This window comes from Lagopus leucura, unplaced genomic scaffold (assembly GCF_019238085.1).
Source record: "Lagopus leucura isolate 7727_CA_CO unplaced genomic scaffold, USGS_WTPT01 Super-Scaffold_100159, whole genome shotgun sequence".
In the NCBI taxonomy this organism is placed as follows: Eukaryota; Metazoa; Chordata; class Aves; order Galliformes; family Phasianidae; genus Lagopus; species Lagopus leucura.
Genome location: NW_024962335.1, coordinates 11,022,187 through 11,040,985, shown reverse-complemented (window position 1 = coordinate 11,040,985; position 18,799 = coordinate 11,022,187). Strand labels below are relative to the sequence as shown.

At 37.7% G+C, this 18,799-nt stretch overlaps 1 protein-coding gene across 1 annotated transcript in view; it reads right to left on the bottom strand.

The window, feature by feature from the left end:
* Nucleotides 1-401: 401 nt before the first annotated feature.
* Nucleotides 402-18,799, bottom strand: part of TTC26 (tetratricopeptide repeat domain 26) — a 44,379-nt gene continuing 25,981 nt past the window's right edge. Inside the window, exons 13-19 of the mRNA XM_042890229.1 lie at nt 15,495-15,583; nt 9,967-10,050; nt 8,363-8,432; nt 6,149-6,255; nt 2,637-2,770; nt 1,243-1,377; nt 402-1,162 (exon numbers count right to left, since the gene is read on the bottom strand). Coding sequence (XP_042746163.1) covers nt 1,266-1,377; nt 2,637-2,770; nt 6,149-6,255; nt 8,363-8,432; nt 9,967-10,050; nt 15,495-15,583 — 596 coding nt within the window. The 3' untranslated portion in view covers nt 402-1,162; nt 1,243-1,265. The remainder of the gene's footprint in view (nt 1,163-1,242; nt 1,378-2,636; nt 2,771-6,148; nt 6,256-8,362; nt 8,433-9,966; nt 10,051-15,494; nt 15,584-18,799) is intronic.

Sequence of the window (18,799 nt, the reverse complement as noted above, 5' to 3'; positions counted from 1 at the left end):
CTTCATGCTCTTTTCACACCTTCTCTTTTGAATCAGTATATTGTTGCCATGACCCTTGTGAAAGCCTCTATTATTGTTGCTTATCTATTCTCTAGATTCCAAGTAAATGCAGATGACCACAATGATCAGAATATTTCCAGATACCCGAGCGATGATAACCACAGTTTTTGCTTTAAGTGGTAAAAGACACTGATGTTACATGGCTGAGAACCATGTATGTTTCATAGAAACCCAGCCTCCTAATTTTCAGCTTCAAAATCAGGGCCAAGGCCACTGGCTTGCCTTTGTATGACTACTGAACATACATTTAACAACCAGACATAGATCTATCCTTTTCCACAGCTAAATGAATATACTATTTGAATTCCTTCAGCATGAAGCAACACAGACCGACATTCAACTGTAAATTCAATTAAGAGCTTTAATCAAAGCACAGACAGCAGTGAATACCACATCCAGACTCCCCTCCCTCCAAAAAAAAAGATACAAAAATACTTCAAAAGTATTTTACAAATTTACAAATTCTAAATTTTACTTTTACAAATAATATACAAATGTTTTCCACTGCAAACCATATAATACATTTCTGTGTTACAGCTATTGTCTTCTTTTAGAGTCATGTGTCCAGAATTGTTCTCCTCAGAACACATTAGAGTAATTACCTCAAAAGTATAATAAATTTATTTGCAACTAGGGTAGTAACAGCTGAAGAAAATTATTCTAAAGATTCAGCTCTGGTTCTTTTGAACATCAACAAAGCAAGATTAAACACTCAAGTCAGTCAAACCTCCATGCACTGAAATTGATGCTATCATCATGCTTTGTTACTAACCTAGAGAGCACATAAGCTAATTTGAATCTCAGCATTTGGGACTGATTAACCCTCATCTTCAGATTTAGTGTTAAGAGAGATAACAGCTCTTTAACAGCTCAGATATAAGAGACAATTTATCCAGAAAAGGACAGTGTTCAGAATGTATTTTTACCCTAAGCTGGTAGTATATAGAACTCTTTACATAGAAAAACACATCAATAATAATGGTTTAATGAACAAAAACAAGAACAAAAACAAACAAAATAAAACCCCAAATTGCTGGCTGTTTTGCAGTCTCACTGAACGACACTCGCTCAGCTTGGTCAACCTGCTTCATGTCTGAAGGTCCTGCAAAGAAGGAAATACTCAGAATGCATGGGAGAAACCAAACCCCAAGTATTAAAGTCACACAGAAAACAGTAACTGACCCTGCTCATTTGGTGGCACTGGCTTAGACAGGGACTCGGTTCTCCTTGGCCCACTTTTTCATGATGCGGATAATGTATTCCACTTGAGAATTACCAGTGCTTCTCAGCAGATGCAGTACTTCCCGCAGAGTCTCTCTACAAAGGTGAAAAGCAAAAATTTAAATGAAGGTAAGAATAAACTGATAAAATAAAGAAGCACTCATGTCCAAACTATTTTGTACAAGGTGGTTTGTAGGCAGAGAGATCCATTGATCTGCAGAGTAGAAACAGGCAAAAATGCACAATAGTTTAGATACCAAGGGAAACAAAACAGTGTCTTGTATGCAGTTGCAACAGGGAGAGACTTTTCATATATAAATCCGTTCTCTTACAAAATTGTTCTCCAAAACAAAACAAACCATTTTTCTTTAATGCTACTTACTTGCTAGTCTGGGTAAGGCAACATCCATTTTAATGCTACCAAAGCACCTTACAACTTACTAATACATAAATAGCATGGAAACAAACTTACCAATAGAACAAACCGGTATGAAACTGCAGTTTGCTAGCTACTTTACAAGAACTTGTGTGCATAGAATAAAACAGGCAAGCTATGTATATTCTACTGCATCTATTGCAGCACTTGCCAAAAGGACACTTGAAGGGTGTACTGGTTAATGAGATTATTCCAGCACAGAAGGAAATACAAAGAATGTGTGGAAGCCAAGATACACACCTTCCAGTCATGTACAAAATGGCAACTTTGGCCAGGGGAGAATGGCCATCTGGCAACACAGTAGAATATTCACAAGGGAACAGTTCTTAAATACAGCCTCACTGCTCTCTTTCTTCCGCTCAGTGAAAAGGACCAAAAGCAAAATTGTCAGTAAAGCTGATTGTTTCCTTTAAGCTTTCATCAAATAAGTTCTTTTGACTGTCAGTTTTCAGAAAGTAAAGTTTAGCAAATTTTTCAGTCTCTCACTTAGTCATTGTTTAGAGAAACCACATCCTTCCTCAAGTGCTGAGTAACTGCTCTCTGATTTCTGTTCTATGAATCTTAAACTTTCATGGGACAGTTTTCCATTCTTAGGCCATCAATGAAATGAGGACTTTTCCCTCAGGACAAATACATTACATTTATAACTTAGATCTTACTATCATAATGACCAGTATACTTTGGCTGCCTGCATTTAGCCATTCACTGATAAGACATTCTCTACCATATATTTTCTACCTGTTGTGGAAGATGCAATTCAAATTGAACACTTTATATGGAACCACTGGCCACAGTTTCTATTCTCCAACAGGTCAGTAAGTATTTGAAATAAATAACTGCTCCCAAAACTAAGATTAAGATTTTAGCTTACAGCTAATTGGAAATAGGAAAATTGCAAAAAAAAAAAAAGGACACTTACTTTGCTTCTTGGCCAGCTAAGATCATTTGAAAGACACCAACACAAGCACCTCTCTTGCCTTCCCAGTATTCAGGATTACTGTCCAATCTCTCCAGCACATCAAATGCTTTGGCGGCATAGTAAAACTGACGCATCTGCACAAGAAGAGAATCACTGCATATTCCTGGCTACATGACCATCTTTCGGAAGAGGATTAAAACTTTTGAGTTCAGCTTTCTGAAATCAGCAGTAAGCCACAGAAGCAATGTGCATTTATTCTTCCATTTTTCTTCTGGCAGCAAGTGACAGAACAGGTACATTTCAGTTCTATGTATGGAAATGGTTGGTATTAACATTACTGCTACATGTCTTCGAAAATATAGACAAATCGCACTGTGAACATCTATTAATTGGTTATGATCAGCACTGTTCTTCTTTCGATCATATACATTTAACAAAAGCTAACAGAGTTTCTTACCCACTTTTACTTTTTCCCTCCAAATCAGCATTAACTTTAAAGTATGAGTTGCCCTATATACAGTAATATCTACTGTACCAAAGTCCTTGATACAACATCGACTCAAATTAGAATAACAGAATCATTAAGATTGAAAAAGACCTCTAAATTAATGAAGTCCAACCACCACTAGTCCAAAACAATCCTAATATTTTAAAACACAACCTGTTTTTCTCACACAGAGATGGTCAGAGGTGGATCTGTATGTGTTTTGGGTTAAACTCAGAGCTAAATTTTACATTTCACTGTACAGTATGAATTAAGATTCGGTGATTCTATACAAAAAAGTTTTCTTAAGCATAGGAAAACTGACTACGTACCATATCTTTTCTGCCTTAGACTCTCTACTTGTAAGTGGGAACAAGGAGCAAGAGCCTTATCTATGACTGAATAGTTTTCAGTTTAGCAAGCCTGAGTAGCAATGTTGTTTGTGGCTAGCATCTTTCAAGAGGAGAACACGGAAGATAAACATCCTTTGGTGGCTGGAAGCCTGTCCTTTTTTCTCAGCAGATGCAGGCTGTGGGAGTTATATTGGGATACTTAGAGAAGTATAGGTACTGCACAATGAGTAATAATTCCTTTTTCTTCAGGCGCATGGTGATGTTAACCACAGGTGACTGGCAAGCACTTAAATGAAGGGAAATAAAGACAGTGAGTATAAACAGACATAGCTCAGAATACACTGAACAGTGATCTCTCTGAAGTGGCATCTGATGTAGTTCCATTAAGCAGGTACCAATTTAAAGTCCTATTTCTACCTCACATAAAAGCAAGAATTGCTTCAATTCTTCCAAATTCTCTGCTGCTTCCTATATGAGTGGATAAAATGGTATATTCCATGAAAAATAAGTTAGAAATTAGCCAGAAGTCTTGCATGCTAGATTCCTCAAGCAACTGCTATCAAAACAGACAGCAGTTGGGCATATAGCTATACCTAGTCTCACATAGCTGATAGCCTTGCTAAACCATATTCTTTCAGCATTCTGTTGAATGAAGTCTTGCATGACTGCTTAAGTTACAGTTATGATGGAGTTTGCAGACCAACCTCCAGTATAATATGATATTTCAGAAACAACTGGAGGATGTTACATAAATTCAACAATATATTGCAATTGCCAATTAGTGGGAGAAGTGGACGCAGCTAATATTATAGAAAGACAAGTTATACTGCATTAATTACACAGCCTTTGAAATGAAATTCCTTGCTCATTTGTGGCCATGTGTAGCCATAAATACCCTGAAAAAATTTAGTCAATTTTTAAGAGCTTTAGGTAAATCCAAAGCATGGAGCTGCCTCTCCTATAGTACACAATATGGTTTTGAGAAGAATTTAGTAGAAGTAATCAGCTGATAAAAGTGAGACTTAATATAGCCTAGAGACAAATTTTACGTAAGATATGATTTTCAGCTTGCTTTGATAAATTACAGCCAGGGGAAATACCAGAGGTGACAGCCACCTGTTTGAGCAAAAAAAGAGCAGACTGTGCCTGACTAATCTGGTGGCCTTCTACGACGGAGTGACAGCACTGGTAGACAAAAGAAGGGAACTGACGTATCCCTGTCTTGATCTTTGACAAGGTTCCATACCACAAGGCCAAGTGCAAACTGCTGATGCTCAGAAGGTTGGAACATCTCTCTTATGAAGAAAGGTTGAGGAAGATGGCTTACTTAGCCTGGAGAAGAGAAGGATCCATAGACACCTCACTGCGGCTTTGCAGTACTTGAGGGGAGCTTAGAAGCAGGAGGGAGACTGACTTTACATGGTCTGATAGTGATAGGACAAAGGGTTATGGCTTTTAACTAAAAGAGGGGAGATTTAGGTTAGGAGTTAGGCAGAAATTCTTTACTCAGAGTGGCAAGGCACTGGCACAAGCTGCCCAGAGAAGCTGAGGGTGTCCCATCCCTGGAAGCATTCAAGGCCAGGCTGGATGGTGTCCTGGGCAGCCTGAGCTGGTGAGTGGCAGCCCTGCCCACAACTAGCACAGCTAAGTTGGAACAAGATGATCATTAAGGTCCCTATCTAAGCCATTCTATGGTGAATGAAATGCTTAGAGAGTATCCTTTTCGTTTTAGAGGAATGCTTACAAGACCACAAAGTAGATTTTCTGATTTACAGTTATGAGCTGTTTAGGATTTTGAGAAATGTTACTTTGTCAAATGAAATAGCAAAAAAGGATGTTATAGAGAGCATGCAGGTATTGCTGCTCTTTGGAAAGCTTGGTTGAATTGAGAATTTTTTAAAGGTTTTCAACAAGACTCAGTTCACTGTCCTCTATGACAGCAAGTTTGGTCACTGTATTTCTAATAAGCCTACACTAACAGCAACTAACTCTTGTTCACTCACTTAAATTAGGAGTCTTCACTGAACAAATTCCTCAAGAATTTCACCCGTTCTGCTTTTCTCACATCTGCCTTAAAGCAGTGAACTATTCTGTTTTCCAATCACAGATCATTTTTTCTTTCTTCTATGGCATCATTTACAACCCTCTCAAACCAGCAGGTCCTTACATCTCTACATTCATCCTGCAGACAAAGCTCACATTTTCTATTACACATTTTGCAGAACAGGATCAAACTTGAATCCAAGCTAAGTCTCCTTGTGTAGAAACACCATCTGAAGAATTAGATATCAGGAATTGAGACAGAACTGTAATCAGCTTCCCATGTTCTCTTCACTACTAACACAGCATTTCATGAACTATAAAGTGTGGAATAAACTATTGTTATCAACAGATCATGCAGTAGTTTGCTGGTATTTTAGTTACTGGATTATCTACCAAGAAGACCCATAGGTTAAAATGCTGACTAAGCCTTGCCAATTTATCTACATTAATAACCATACCCCTGTTATAAGTGGAAGTTCAATACTAATGACAAAAAAAAAAGGCTGTTAATGCAATTGCCTAATTAACATGCTGTATACTAAATTCCAAAGCATCCAGATGCAGAATCATGGAAAAGCTCTGATCCAGCTTTCTTTGGTTTTGTTTTGTTTTGTTTTTTAAAGAAGACTCACTTTGTAGCAATCATTTGCAATGAGCTGCAATAGGTTAAAGGATTCTGCTGAGGTCTCCATCTTCAGATAGAGCTTCCAGGCCAACTGTGGTTTCTTATTCATAATATCTGTAATAATGACAAAAACTTGGGATCATTAAAAGAACCTGCCATGCACAATATTCAGTGCAAAGGTGGAATAAATGTTTCTGAATTTCATTGTCAATGTAAATGCATTCCTTGCCCTGTAAGCATGAAGTTGGGAAGAGAAATGCATCCTTATCCTTTCCCTTCCTAGTGATAACAGCAATTCATCAGAGAACATCAATAATTATGGAGTATACATCTCACTTTGTATTTCACAGGTATGGCAACAAGCACAGCTCATATGATTTCAGAAGTGAATAAGCAATAAAACAAAGTATTATAGAAGGTTTTTATGCAGGACAATTAACTGGGCAATCAATTTAGATGTTGAAATTTAGTATTTTGTGTTCTTATGCACTTAAAGATTTTAACGTGCTGAAATAAGGTCTTTGATAATTGGTGCTCACCTCAATCTAAACAATGAATTCCCACGGTTCACGGAAAACCAAAGGACTGATAGAATAAAATAAAAGCTCCTATATCCTACAGGCATAATAAAATGTGTCATTATGATCTACTAGAAAAAAAAAGAGTCCAAATTCCTGAGATTTCATCCTAGTTTTAAATCTTAATTTATGACTGGGAATTTTCATTGGCTTTCAAGCATAACTGTTTATACACAATTTGAAACAAAAGAAACCAAATCTTCCATCTCAGCCAGTGAAAATGTCTATTAGCACATTTGAATATACAGAATTCTAAAAATTGATTTTATGAAGATAAGGACCACGCTGTTAATGTGAGGCTTACATTGTTACTTCTGGACACATTCAAGTACTAGGAGAAAAGAAAAGGAAGTATTTCTTTCTTTTTTGTGTCCCATCAGCTACTCACAGAGTAGATGGTTGCTTGTACATGGAGAACTCTCATGCTTTTTCAAAAGAGGGACTGTTCAGCTTTTCATATTTGTTCCCACTGTACCAATACACATGTTGCAGTAGAATGAGCAGGAATCATCAACAATAAGCAGCCAATATAAAAACACAGGATGTTCTTATTTAGGAAGCAGTATAAAGTTTCATCAGCTCTGGATAACATAGGCAACAGCAAACAGCCAGGACCTAATTTCCACATACAAACCCATCTACCTGGAGAAATGGATTACTGTGCTCATTCAATGGCTTTTTACCTCCTCTTCAGGAAGAATTTGATGTAAATGGAGCAACAACCTCAAACAAAAAAACTTATTGTCTAGCTTCCAAAAAAGATGCATCTTCAGTGCTTTCTTTCCTTTGGAGATATTTCAGGATTGAATTGTGTATGACTCAAGACCTAATCATACTCTGACATAAATGAATTAGAATGCCCTGTAATTTCCTTTCAGCTTGTATCCAGAAGGATATAATAGTAACTTATAAACTTGACACAAAAACATCAGTATACTCATCAATGAACAGTTCCTTATGCAAAAAATTCTAGAAGCTGTTTGGAATGAAAAATGAAAAATTTAAGATAGTTATGAAGAATATAGCACCTCTACTGAAACTTCAGGAGGAGTTCAGAATGCTGAGAATAAATAGCAACTTTTATGAAATTGCCACGAAATTTATAATTGATATTATAGTGTTAATTCTACCTCTTGTAGAAAAGTTTGTGTATTCAGAGTACTGCACTTCCAGAGGTATGTCAAAGAACTACTGTAGCACAAAATCAAAAGGATGAACAGTCTACTGAACAAGCATGAATTCCCTTAGCCATGGGAGTACATGGAATTGTACAGACCCTTGTGTCTGACCATGTATTGCTGCTCCTATTTTATGCTTTACTCTGAACATTTTAAAGTTTTAATGCAGTCTTTCAAGACGGGAAATCCTCACTCAAGCAACTGAGTAGAGAACTGAGAAGAAAAATGTTTGCTGGTTAGGACAAAACTGCATGGACGGAACCATAACAGCATTGAAGCTGTAACTGCTTAGTGAAGCCAGACATATGAAAGGTGCAATAACCACCCACACTATAATGAGTGCACAGCTTTTCACTTTTAAAGTCCTGAATCCACCTACAACATTACATTCAATTAGGAAAGCGGATTGCCAAGACTGATGCAATAGAGGAGGATCTGTATTCTGTTGAGAGTAAAGTGACTCACAGCAGCGAGCCAGCCAGCTAAGGTAAACAAAATCATTCTTTATCTTCTCACTCTGGATCAAAAGGAACACCTGCAGGAAGAAGGAAAATAAAAGATTATATATATGCACGTACTTTTAAACAAACACAAAGCAGACCTGCCTAGTTTCAACATGCAGGTAAGGCTGAAGCCATGCAACAATGGCTTCATGAGAAGACTGAGTTTGCAACTGTAGTACAGCAGCATATTGCTATGTTGGGTAGGTGGAGGACTGAAATAGTGCAATGCTTATCAAGGGACTGCTGCAGCTTCGAAATGCCAAGCTGTGCAGAGGGTGTGGACTACTCTGAACAAGTGCCAATAAGTGGCCATGAAACTCAAAGAGCACAAAGGAACACTGGGCCTGTGGGAAAAAGTATTTGGAACTTGTTTGTTTAGAAAGCAATGCATGCAATTTAATTAGCATCATCCTGAAATACCAGAAGTTTCACTATATACATGAGTCTTTCTTCCCCATATGTGTCAGAGTTCATTTTAGGTGAGCAAGAAGCCTTTTCTTACCCTTTTGCTTTCAGTAAGGTTCTGAGGCAAAACATTAGTCTTTTGTAACTTACTTACATGCAAACACAGGCTTATTACATTCTGCATCTAAAGGGGTATGTGTGGGAGAAGTGATGCATTTTGAAATGTACTCTGGCTTTATTCACAGAAAAAAAAAACCCGACAACTATGTATGCCTTTTTGCAGGTGTATCTGGGACTATACTTGGGATGCTTCTGGAAAAAAAAGAAAAAATCTTTAAAGGAACAGATGTAATATGTACTGAAATTGTGAGTTCCACAGAAATAAAGAGCTCTGTTGCGAAGAGACTCAAAGACTTAGAAAAAATTAGAAAGGAGAAAACCAAAAAACAAAACAAACCTAAACCTGTATGATCCACTCCAGACTATTCGTTTTATTTTTTTCTGGTTTGTATTCTGATAGCCTTGTGGAAAACATAGCTTCCATTTTCATAATAGCTATTTGCTTCTGCATATTTTAGCTGTAATTAAGTTTCTACTGCACATAGACAAAAAAAAAAAATGCTCTGTGTAGAAGTTAATCTCTTCCAGCTGTATCTGGATGCTGCTGAATAAGATAGTGAGCACTTCCTCTTCTCCTCCCACATCTCCCCAAGGAAGAAAATGTGTTTTTTTGTTGTTGCATGCTTTTTTTTTTAAAAAAACAAATTTCTAGGGACACCTAGCAGCCCTTAACTATACAGTGTCTTTTACTCAGAATGCTCTTGTTAGGAACAATAGGACTGCCTGAGATCCCAGACAAAGTGTAGGAAATCTAATTAAGAAGGCATTCTTTGATCAATTAGAGAGAGCTGCAAGCACGCTTGTGACGCACCACAAGCTGCGTGACTCTCCATACACCTCGTATTACAAGATTAGCAAGATAATCTTTTTTGAACAGTGTTCACCGTGAGTTTCAGTTCCTTTACAAATGTTCCACACAGTCTAATTACTGGCAACCAAAATTAAGGTGTAGATGGAAAAAAAAAGAAGAAAAAAAGGAAGAAAACAGGAGTACGAGGGAAACATTGCTATTGTCATTTTTTAAAGAAAGTAAAAACATACCTCTTCAGCTTCACTAAAAAGGCCCATGGAAGCTTTGGCTTGGGCGTAGTTGAAGTTAAAAGTGTCATCATTGTAAAAGTAACTCTGGTAAAAAAAAGCCACACAGAAAGAAAGAAAAAAACTCAAATGGCGTAATAAGATTAAAAATAACATCCCACCCCAACTCTGAGTCAACAACAATCAAGAACAACAGGAAGGATAAAAGAAAAACCCACATTATGAACATACGACATTTACAAGCAGTGGGTAGAAAATTATGGACTGGATTTCCATCCTATATTTTAGTGACTACAAACACAGCCGGAACATTCCACAGTATTAACCATGAGATATCTGGAAAATACTCCATGCTCTAAATTGCAGTGGCAGCTTTTATGGGCGTAATTTTCACTTTGGTCATGTGAAGACATGCTGTGCTGCCATGGTCTCTTTCACCTCCCAAACACTTACTTCACCACGAGAGCACTAAATAAGTAGCTGACTCCCTAAAGGCTTAAGGAGATGAACAGTTTGTTTTTCCAAGACTACTCAAGAAGTTCAACAAGACATCCTGTGGATCTGGTTATGTGACAGATGCTAATCTGAAACACTGGATCACATGAAAGGGGTGGAGATGCTGTGCCAGGCTGTAGCCAGAGAGCATACGTTGTAATAGGGCTTTCCTAAGCTCAAGACTTGCTTACAGGGAACCCTTCTCTTAGTGCAGTACCAAGCTGTTCTCTCCTGTGATATCAGACAGGACACACTTGGTTAATGAGAGATCAGGTTCATCTGGCTGCATCTCTTCTGAAACGCTGCATAGGCCAAAGCAGGAAATAAAATTCTAGATACAGATTAGCCTGATGTTTGGATTTGACCCAAAGAGCTTAGATTTGATCATAGTCAGATGTCCAGATTAAAGTATAATTAAAATGACCAAAGTTAGCTGAGGATATTCTGCATTCAGTACTGTCACCACACTGCCTCACAGGCAGATCTGATACAGGTAAACCGGATCACAATACCATAGCAACAAGCAGGAATGAGACTGAGGATCTCTGCCAAGCAGAGGTACAGTGCTTGTGAAAGAACCTAGGAAAAAATGAGGATGGTTTATCCGGTGTCTATGGTTATCACAAGGAAAGCTTTCTGGGTACACAATAGCAAATTGCTGGAAAAATAATGTTTTTTCTTATATAGCATCTATAAGAGAAACAGTGTATTAGGAAGATTAGCTAACTTTGGTTTGCTCCCTCATTAAGAGTGAGGAGGAAGTGAAAAGCATAGCTAGGACTGTATAAAGATATGTAAAGCAAGGGACAAGACCCTTTGCCAGGGCTCTCTGTCTTCTGTCACTATGTAGAGACGCTTGAGGAGCCTCATCCCTTCCCTGTCACAGGCAGTCACAAAGACCCAGCCCACCCACATAGATCTAGCCACCACCTTGAGAGAAGAGGTGAGAAGTTGTCAGCAGTTGCCAGATGTCTAGCTTTCACCTAAATAATCTATGCTAAGGTCCAAAGGAGCTGGCAAATACAGCAAGCTATGTGAAAGCACGAGGATGAACCAATTGGGGGAATCTCCAACTAAGTCTGTGCAAACATTTCAGTACCCTTAGGATGAATTAACTGGTTTCACCAAATGAGAATTACAACACTTCACTGTATTTTTCCTCAATGATAGTTTTGTGTGAATCAGCACAAGTCTCAGGTTAAGCAAAGCTGGTAAGCAAGATGCTGGTTTTATTGCATGAATAGCTCCTTCTGTTCAAATACCCTCCATTGTATTTTTGAATTAAAACTGAAAAGAAGCTCTGTCAGCAACCAAACTCAAAAACTGTCATTCTATCCTGGCTGTATTAATGCCAGAGACCAGAACTGCTGCAAAAACAAGACTAGTAGAAATGGACCCGTTTTGCAAGATATTCAGGGCAGCTACATGGTTTTGGTTTTTTTTCAGTCATTGGACTTCACTCTTTTGTGGTCTTTTTACTGGCCTTCAGTCTTTGTATTAAACTGTGCTCTGAGTGACATTTATTCCAGCGAGGCGCTCAGATACTCAGCTGAACAACGAAGCATTCGTTGTGGCCAGAACTCAGCTGAGCTTGAATTATCTTGTCTTCTCAGATGATCTTCAGTGCTACGTCATTCCCAGAGCAGCTGGTCATACATTTATAATAAGTGTCCTTTGAGACACTCTCATGCCTTAAGGTTTTTTAATCAATCATAGATGAAGGTGGTATTTCCCACAACTGTGATGCAAACGTCTTCAGAGAGTGCACAGCTCTACACAATGAGTAGCAGAGATTGTACTGAAGTTTATTTCTGTCAATAAGAAAACAAAAAGGTGACTGAAAAGCCACCTAATCCTGCTCTGTAAAATGGTACAAGAAGAACTACTCACATTCCCATGGCCTAACTAAATCTGACCAGTGGCTAGATTCTGCTAGAATTGATAAGTATCATCTACCCTCAAATGGACCGTGCAAGGAAAGCAGTAGTAGGCAGAAGGCATCTGTCCTTAGTCCTTGCTTTTTATCAGCACCATTATGTCTCAGAGTGCCAGTATCTATAAACCCTTCCAAGAACTTAACAGATACATTTTTTACTAGGCTTGATCATTTTGATACAATCTATAAAACCTTCCAAAACCTTGCAACTCAAGGATGAGCCATGACAATAAGTTTGATAAACCATATGCTTTAAGGGACAAAATTAATTTGCTTAGAAAAGATGTTGTGAGTTTACTGTAATTCCAGCAAGCCATATATTGTTTTCAATACAAATCAAATACAGGTTTCAAATCTACCTGGTTTATTCTAATCTTCATTTTGTATCGCTTTGGTTTCTTACCAATCTTCATTATGACTAATTTCAGTTTCTTACATTTCTATAGCAAATAATACCTATCTTCTCAGTTTCTTACATTTCTATAGCAAATAATACCTATCTTCTCAGTTTCTTACATTTCTATAGCAAATAATACCTATCTTCTCAGTTTCTTACATTTCTATAGCAAATAATACCTATCTTCTAAATCTCTTCAGACAGTATTTCAATTTCTATGAATTCCCTGAATTACTTTTCTTTCTGTATTGCAGAAGGGAGGGTCCCGTATTACAAATATTTCAAATAAGAGTAAACCATATACCACCATGCAACGAAATGCATCAGTTGTTTTTCTATTGACCTTTCTTTTCTAGCTTAATATTTTGTTTAATTCTTATAACACATTCACTTTACAATCGTGAAAACTGAAGGAATGCTAAGAAAGGTTATCTTTGCCTAAAAATGTTTCAAAACAGGTATGCGGTTAAAAATAGGCATGGACAACACTGTTTCCTGTATGTAGAATATACTGCTGTACACTCTTCTTCTCTGATGATTGATTCTGGCAAACTACTACTATGAATGGAAAAGTTCAGTTGCAAACAAAGATCCTTACATATATACTTACATATAACATGTAACAGTAGTGTTCATACTTTCAGTAGAACAGCTAATTTAAAACAAAAAACAAACCAAAACCACCGAATATTCTGTTCTTCCTTTTTTTCCCCTTCAGACTTTCTTTCCAACCTTTTCTACACCATTTTCCTTTATACCCTCACAAACAGAATTGCCTCACCAAATGCCCTCAGTTTAGTACTTCTCTTATCTGATGACTTTGTCCTATCCATTCATTGCCCTATTGCCCACTTTCACCCTCTTAATTTCTGTTTAGTGTCTTGCTCACTTCTGACACTTTCCTTTACAGATGCTAACCACGCTTTACTTTCCAATATTAATGATTACTCCTTTTGCCTCCCCAGATGCTAGTATACTCTCTTTTCTAAGCTTTCCCGTATACACTGACAGTGATGATTAATCTCATTTAACTTTGGCCTTTCCAGGTTAGAACTAGTTGTTAAAGAGCTGTGCATATCTTTGTGGTGACTCATTCCATTTAAGATAACTATAAGAAATACACGAGATGAATTCTCCTCTTAAAGTTGTCATATGTCCATATTGGCTATATGCTGACACAAGATGATCAGTTTCAACTAGAAATCTAACTCTTAGATGGCCTAAGTTAAGCAAATCTCACTGATAGTTTCTACTGCTCCTTTTCTTCAATTAAATACACACTTCAATTTAGGGCAATAGGTATCTTTTCATCCCACTATAGTGGAGCCATTCCACTTGCTACAGCCACTTGGGATTTCCTCATTGACCTCTCCCCTGATATAATTTAAAAACATCACACTTCTGTCATACTTCACCCATGCTTTGGCATGATTACAACCACACACATATTCCTTAGGTCTCCCCTCCCTTAGAACATCATAGCTCTCTTCCCATCTAGTGCATCTCCCACATTGCTTCTTTTCAGATTCTCATTCCTCTTCTTATCAAATACAGATTTCTTACTACTCTTGTATACAATCACTGGAACAAGACTGCAATCTGGGGAGATCTCATTGTGGCCTTCCAATACTTGAAGGGAACATATAAACAGGAGTGAGAATGGCCGTTTACAAGAATGAATTGTGATAGGACAAGGGGGAATGCTTTTAAATTGAGACAGGGAAGGTTTTGGTTAGATATGAGGAGGAAGTTTTTAACTCAGAGGGTGGTGATGCACTGGAACAGGCTGCCCAAGGAGGCTGTGGGTGCCCCATCCCTGGAGGCATTCAAGGCCAGGCTGGATGTGGCTCTGGGCAGCCTGGTCTGCTGGTTGGCGACCCTGCACATAGCAGGGGGTTGAAACCAGATGATCATTGTGGTCCTTTTCAACCCAGGCCATTCTGTCATTCTATGATCAGACTACAACCTATCTCTGGATCCTCACATCTGATTTATAAGTAAATAAATGTAAGTCACAGTCATTTCAATCCATTGAATGCAAGAGATGTGACAGCATTGCATTTTGGTAACTGTAAATTCCTCTCACTTTGAAAAATGCAATACTACCTATAGGATGCCACTCAAATTGTTTCTGTAAAAATAGCACTCTTAGCTTTCTGCTTTGGTAATACTGCCCTATCTTAACCCATCAGTGACTGCTTTCTCTTTAAAATTTAAGCTTCATTACTTCCACAGTCCTTCTTGTCTTATCTTCCTTACACACTCACGCTCATCATACTTGCGTTCCAAGTTAACTAGTGACAAAAATCTCCATCACTCATTTGATAAATATTTAAACAAACATTCGTTTTTTAGTTCCACACTGATACAAATTAGTTAATTGCTATTAGTTAATATTTTGTTTAATTCTTAGTTAGATAGTTAATAGCTACCTTTCTCTTCTACTGTGATGCCACCAGAAAGTCTGATACTGGTTAAATTGTAGGTTGAAACCATCTTGTCCACCATGCTGCACAATGCTACCTTATGAACTGCTCCCATACATTTGGATCCATTTCCTGTATTGACTAACTATGTAGTACTGTTGTTCCTGTGTTTCTATTATGTTTCTGCATCTTCTTCTGTCTTATACAGTATAGCATAATTCCATAGGTAGTGATTCTATGTATTACAGTACTACCAATGCTACATAATAATACTAACCTTGACTGAGTTGAGGTAAATCAGGACATTAGCAAACTGTCTAAGAAGAAAGAAGCAGGAGGCCATGCACTGTCTCCCTGGAATGGTATCTGAAATTCAAAAGAGAAACACAGATTAGTAGAATTTAAAAATTATGTGGTAATGGAGGTCACTGCCAAGATTGCTGGCAGCTATGAAAGCAACTAACTTCTAAAAATAATGTAACTTGCCTTTTCAGGCAAAGCAGTACACTGGAGGTTAGAAAAGCTATTAGATCATCTTGTCAACTTTCTCTACAGCATACAATAACTATCACAGATTGTATTCAAAAGCACATTCTACAGAAATAAATTGCTTAAGTAATAGGACTTTTTCCATGACAAAATCTATGCAGCATTGGTTTACTACAAATTATTCTTACTTTTAGGAAACAACATTTGATCTGAGTTTGTTATTCTGACCTCATACTTTTTTGCTTTAGAATTACACCCTTCAGTTATCCCAGACAAAGCAGCTGCATATATTCTGACTTTAGTTCCAGTAAGAGAGCAAACTTCAGACACCAAGAACATTACCAAAAAGTTTCAATACATGCACAAGTTAAAATACAGCAAGCATGTTATTTTTCACGCAGTTGGGTTACTACATTGCTCACAAGTGATAATGTCATAAATAAGCTGGGCAGATAAGAGCAAATGAGTGCCAGTAGGATCTTTTTTTAAGAATTTACTAGAACAATTTTTTTTTCCTTAGTCTCAGCCAGTAGAAAGTGGTCAGAGATGGATGGATGCAAGTAGCAGCCATGAAGGCAATATTCCAAGGTCGTTAGAGCATGCTGTTCTGTAGTGGTTGGTGAAGTGACAGAAACTAAAATCCTAAGATTACCAACAGCCCTGAAGTAATTGCTCTTTTAGGTAAGTTATCATCAATCCATCCACACTAGAAAATTGCATCTGAAGAACAATACCTTGACTGCAAGACAGCACTAAACATAGCATTCCACTAGAATTCCACTGTAAATTTTGCTTCCTGAGGTAAGGTACTAATTATTGCTAGAAAGCATTATAGAAGATCTCAAAATGTATTGCAAAGGAAAGCAAAATATTCTTATTTTTTATCTTGTTGCAAGAGGAGATACTGGGCTTGCATGCCTTTCCTTTCCATAAAGAGATGGTAATCCCTATCAATGATGGCTGAACGACATCCTTCAGTTCTCCAATTTAAGGAAATCATTCAGTTATTTAAACAGTGTTCATCTGGCAGCAGAAATTGGCCCATAAACTTATCAGCCCTTTTTCATGTGCAGGCATACACACCGTGATAAATATATGCCTGGACAGAACATTAAGATAAACACTTTTTTCTCAGTGTCTCTCTAATTTTTTTCTCTTTGTAATGAGAATGAAAGTAACTCAAGAATCCACTTTTTCCTGTCACACTCAATTTTTGAGGCTCAAATTCTCAGTAATTTAAAAAAAATCCAAGAAAATGCAAATGAACATTGAAAGACTTAGAACTGCAAATATATTTTCCACTAATAAGGAGTTAATAGAACCATGCATTTTTTTCCCCATGTATGGGAGATGTCTAAGTTTTAGTATCTAGTCTCATATCCACACTGTGGCAAGAAATTCTATTATCCCAGCACACTATCCCCCATATACTTGTAATGAAAAAAAAACAAACAAAACCCAAATAAGTAAAAGACTACACCAAGCCCAGATGAAATACTTCCTTCTTTCCACTCAACAGCAGAGGTGCCTGCCTTGGTCATAAGAGGACCACAGAAAACAAATGGGGTGCTATTCTCCATTGTGTCGGCAGTATAAATATGGTAGTTGGTAAGACTTATGTTCAGCACCACAAACACTGTATTTAATGACAATTTTAATGCTCATTTACTTCCACTGATATCCCTCTCTCACATTTTTCTCCTTAAATTATTTCAGAAATACGATCCTGGTTCTGTTTTCTATCAAGTTGAGACACTGCAATTAGATCGCTTAGAGCATGGGAATTACCTGCAAAAATCTAGTTATATCCCCTTTCATTATGGCAGTTCTATTTCAGGAGTCACTCAGGATTACAAATTCTTTATTAAATAGTAAAACAGAGCTGCTGTTCTGGGTGTTATCTAACAGTCAAGTACTGACTGCTATGCTTTAAGTGCTTCCTGATTTTTTGCTTTTGGATGTCCCCACTCCTCTTCTATTACATAACTTCTCATAAATCTAAGAATTTTATCTCACACTGAAAAGGACTCTGCTTGCTCTGTTTCTCAAATTTCTGTGTCACAAATGTAATTAAAAATAACAGATTCAATTGCTGACTTCAAATGACCTTGCAAACACATCACACTCTATTCTTCATAAACTAACTTTTTACTGCTTTTCTCTTCATCTAGTCATGGAATTTCTACAGTTAACAAGAGCAAGTCAGAAACACAGGAAGTTGTTTTGAGAAAATATTCCACAAAGAATCATAAAATTGCCAAGGTTGGAAAAGACCTCTAAGATCATCCAGCCCAGCCCAACTGTCCACCTATCACCAGTATTTTCCACTAAACCATGTTCCTCAGTACAACATCTAAACGTTCCTTGAACATCTCCAGGATTGTTGACTCCACCACCTCTCTGGGCAGCCCATTCCAGTGCATGACCACTCCTTTGGAGAATTAGTGTTTCCTGACTTGAATCCCCCCTGGCACAACTGTGCAACTCCAGGCCATTCCCTCTAGTCCTACTGCTAGCTACATGGGAGAAAAGGCCAACCCCTGCCTCACCACAAATCTTTGCTTCAGTACATGCACTGTTTGATAACCCAAGCAAAAAGTCGAGAGCCTTGCAGGTCCAGTTCCAAGGAAAGAAAAAGCACAGGATTTCCTCACTGTAATCAGCACAACCTTCTTTTCCCTTGTAGTCTGCAAAGCAGCTAAGTAACTTGATGAAGATCTCAAACAGACTATCTGGTGGTTCTAACTCTTTGCTAGATCGGCAGCGGGAAGCGCTGAAGCGTGACTTACATGCTTGAATAGCCTGGCTGGCTAGCAGCCCAAGTGTACAAACAGGTGAGAATTCTGTTCTCCATTTCAAAATGCTGCTAGACAAAGGCAGCATATTAAAAATGACCAAAATATACAACGTAATGGTTAATATGCTAAGCAACATAAGATCATAAAAATGGTCACATTGGATGGATTCCAAAGTCTGTCTCGTTCAGAAGCTTGTGTAGTAGGAATACATGGCTATAGAAAGAATATGTTCTGATTTCACATACAATATATGATTTGGTAAACAATGCTACTTCCTTTGAAGCTTTTCCCAACT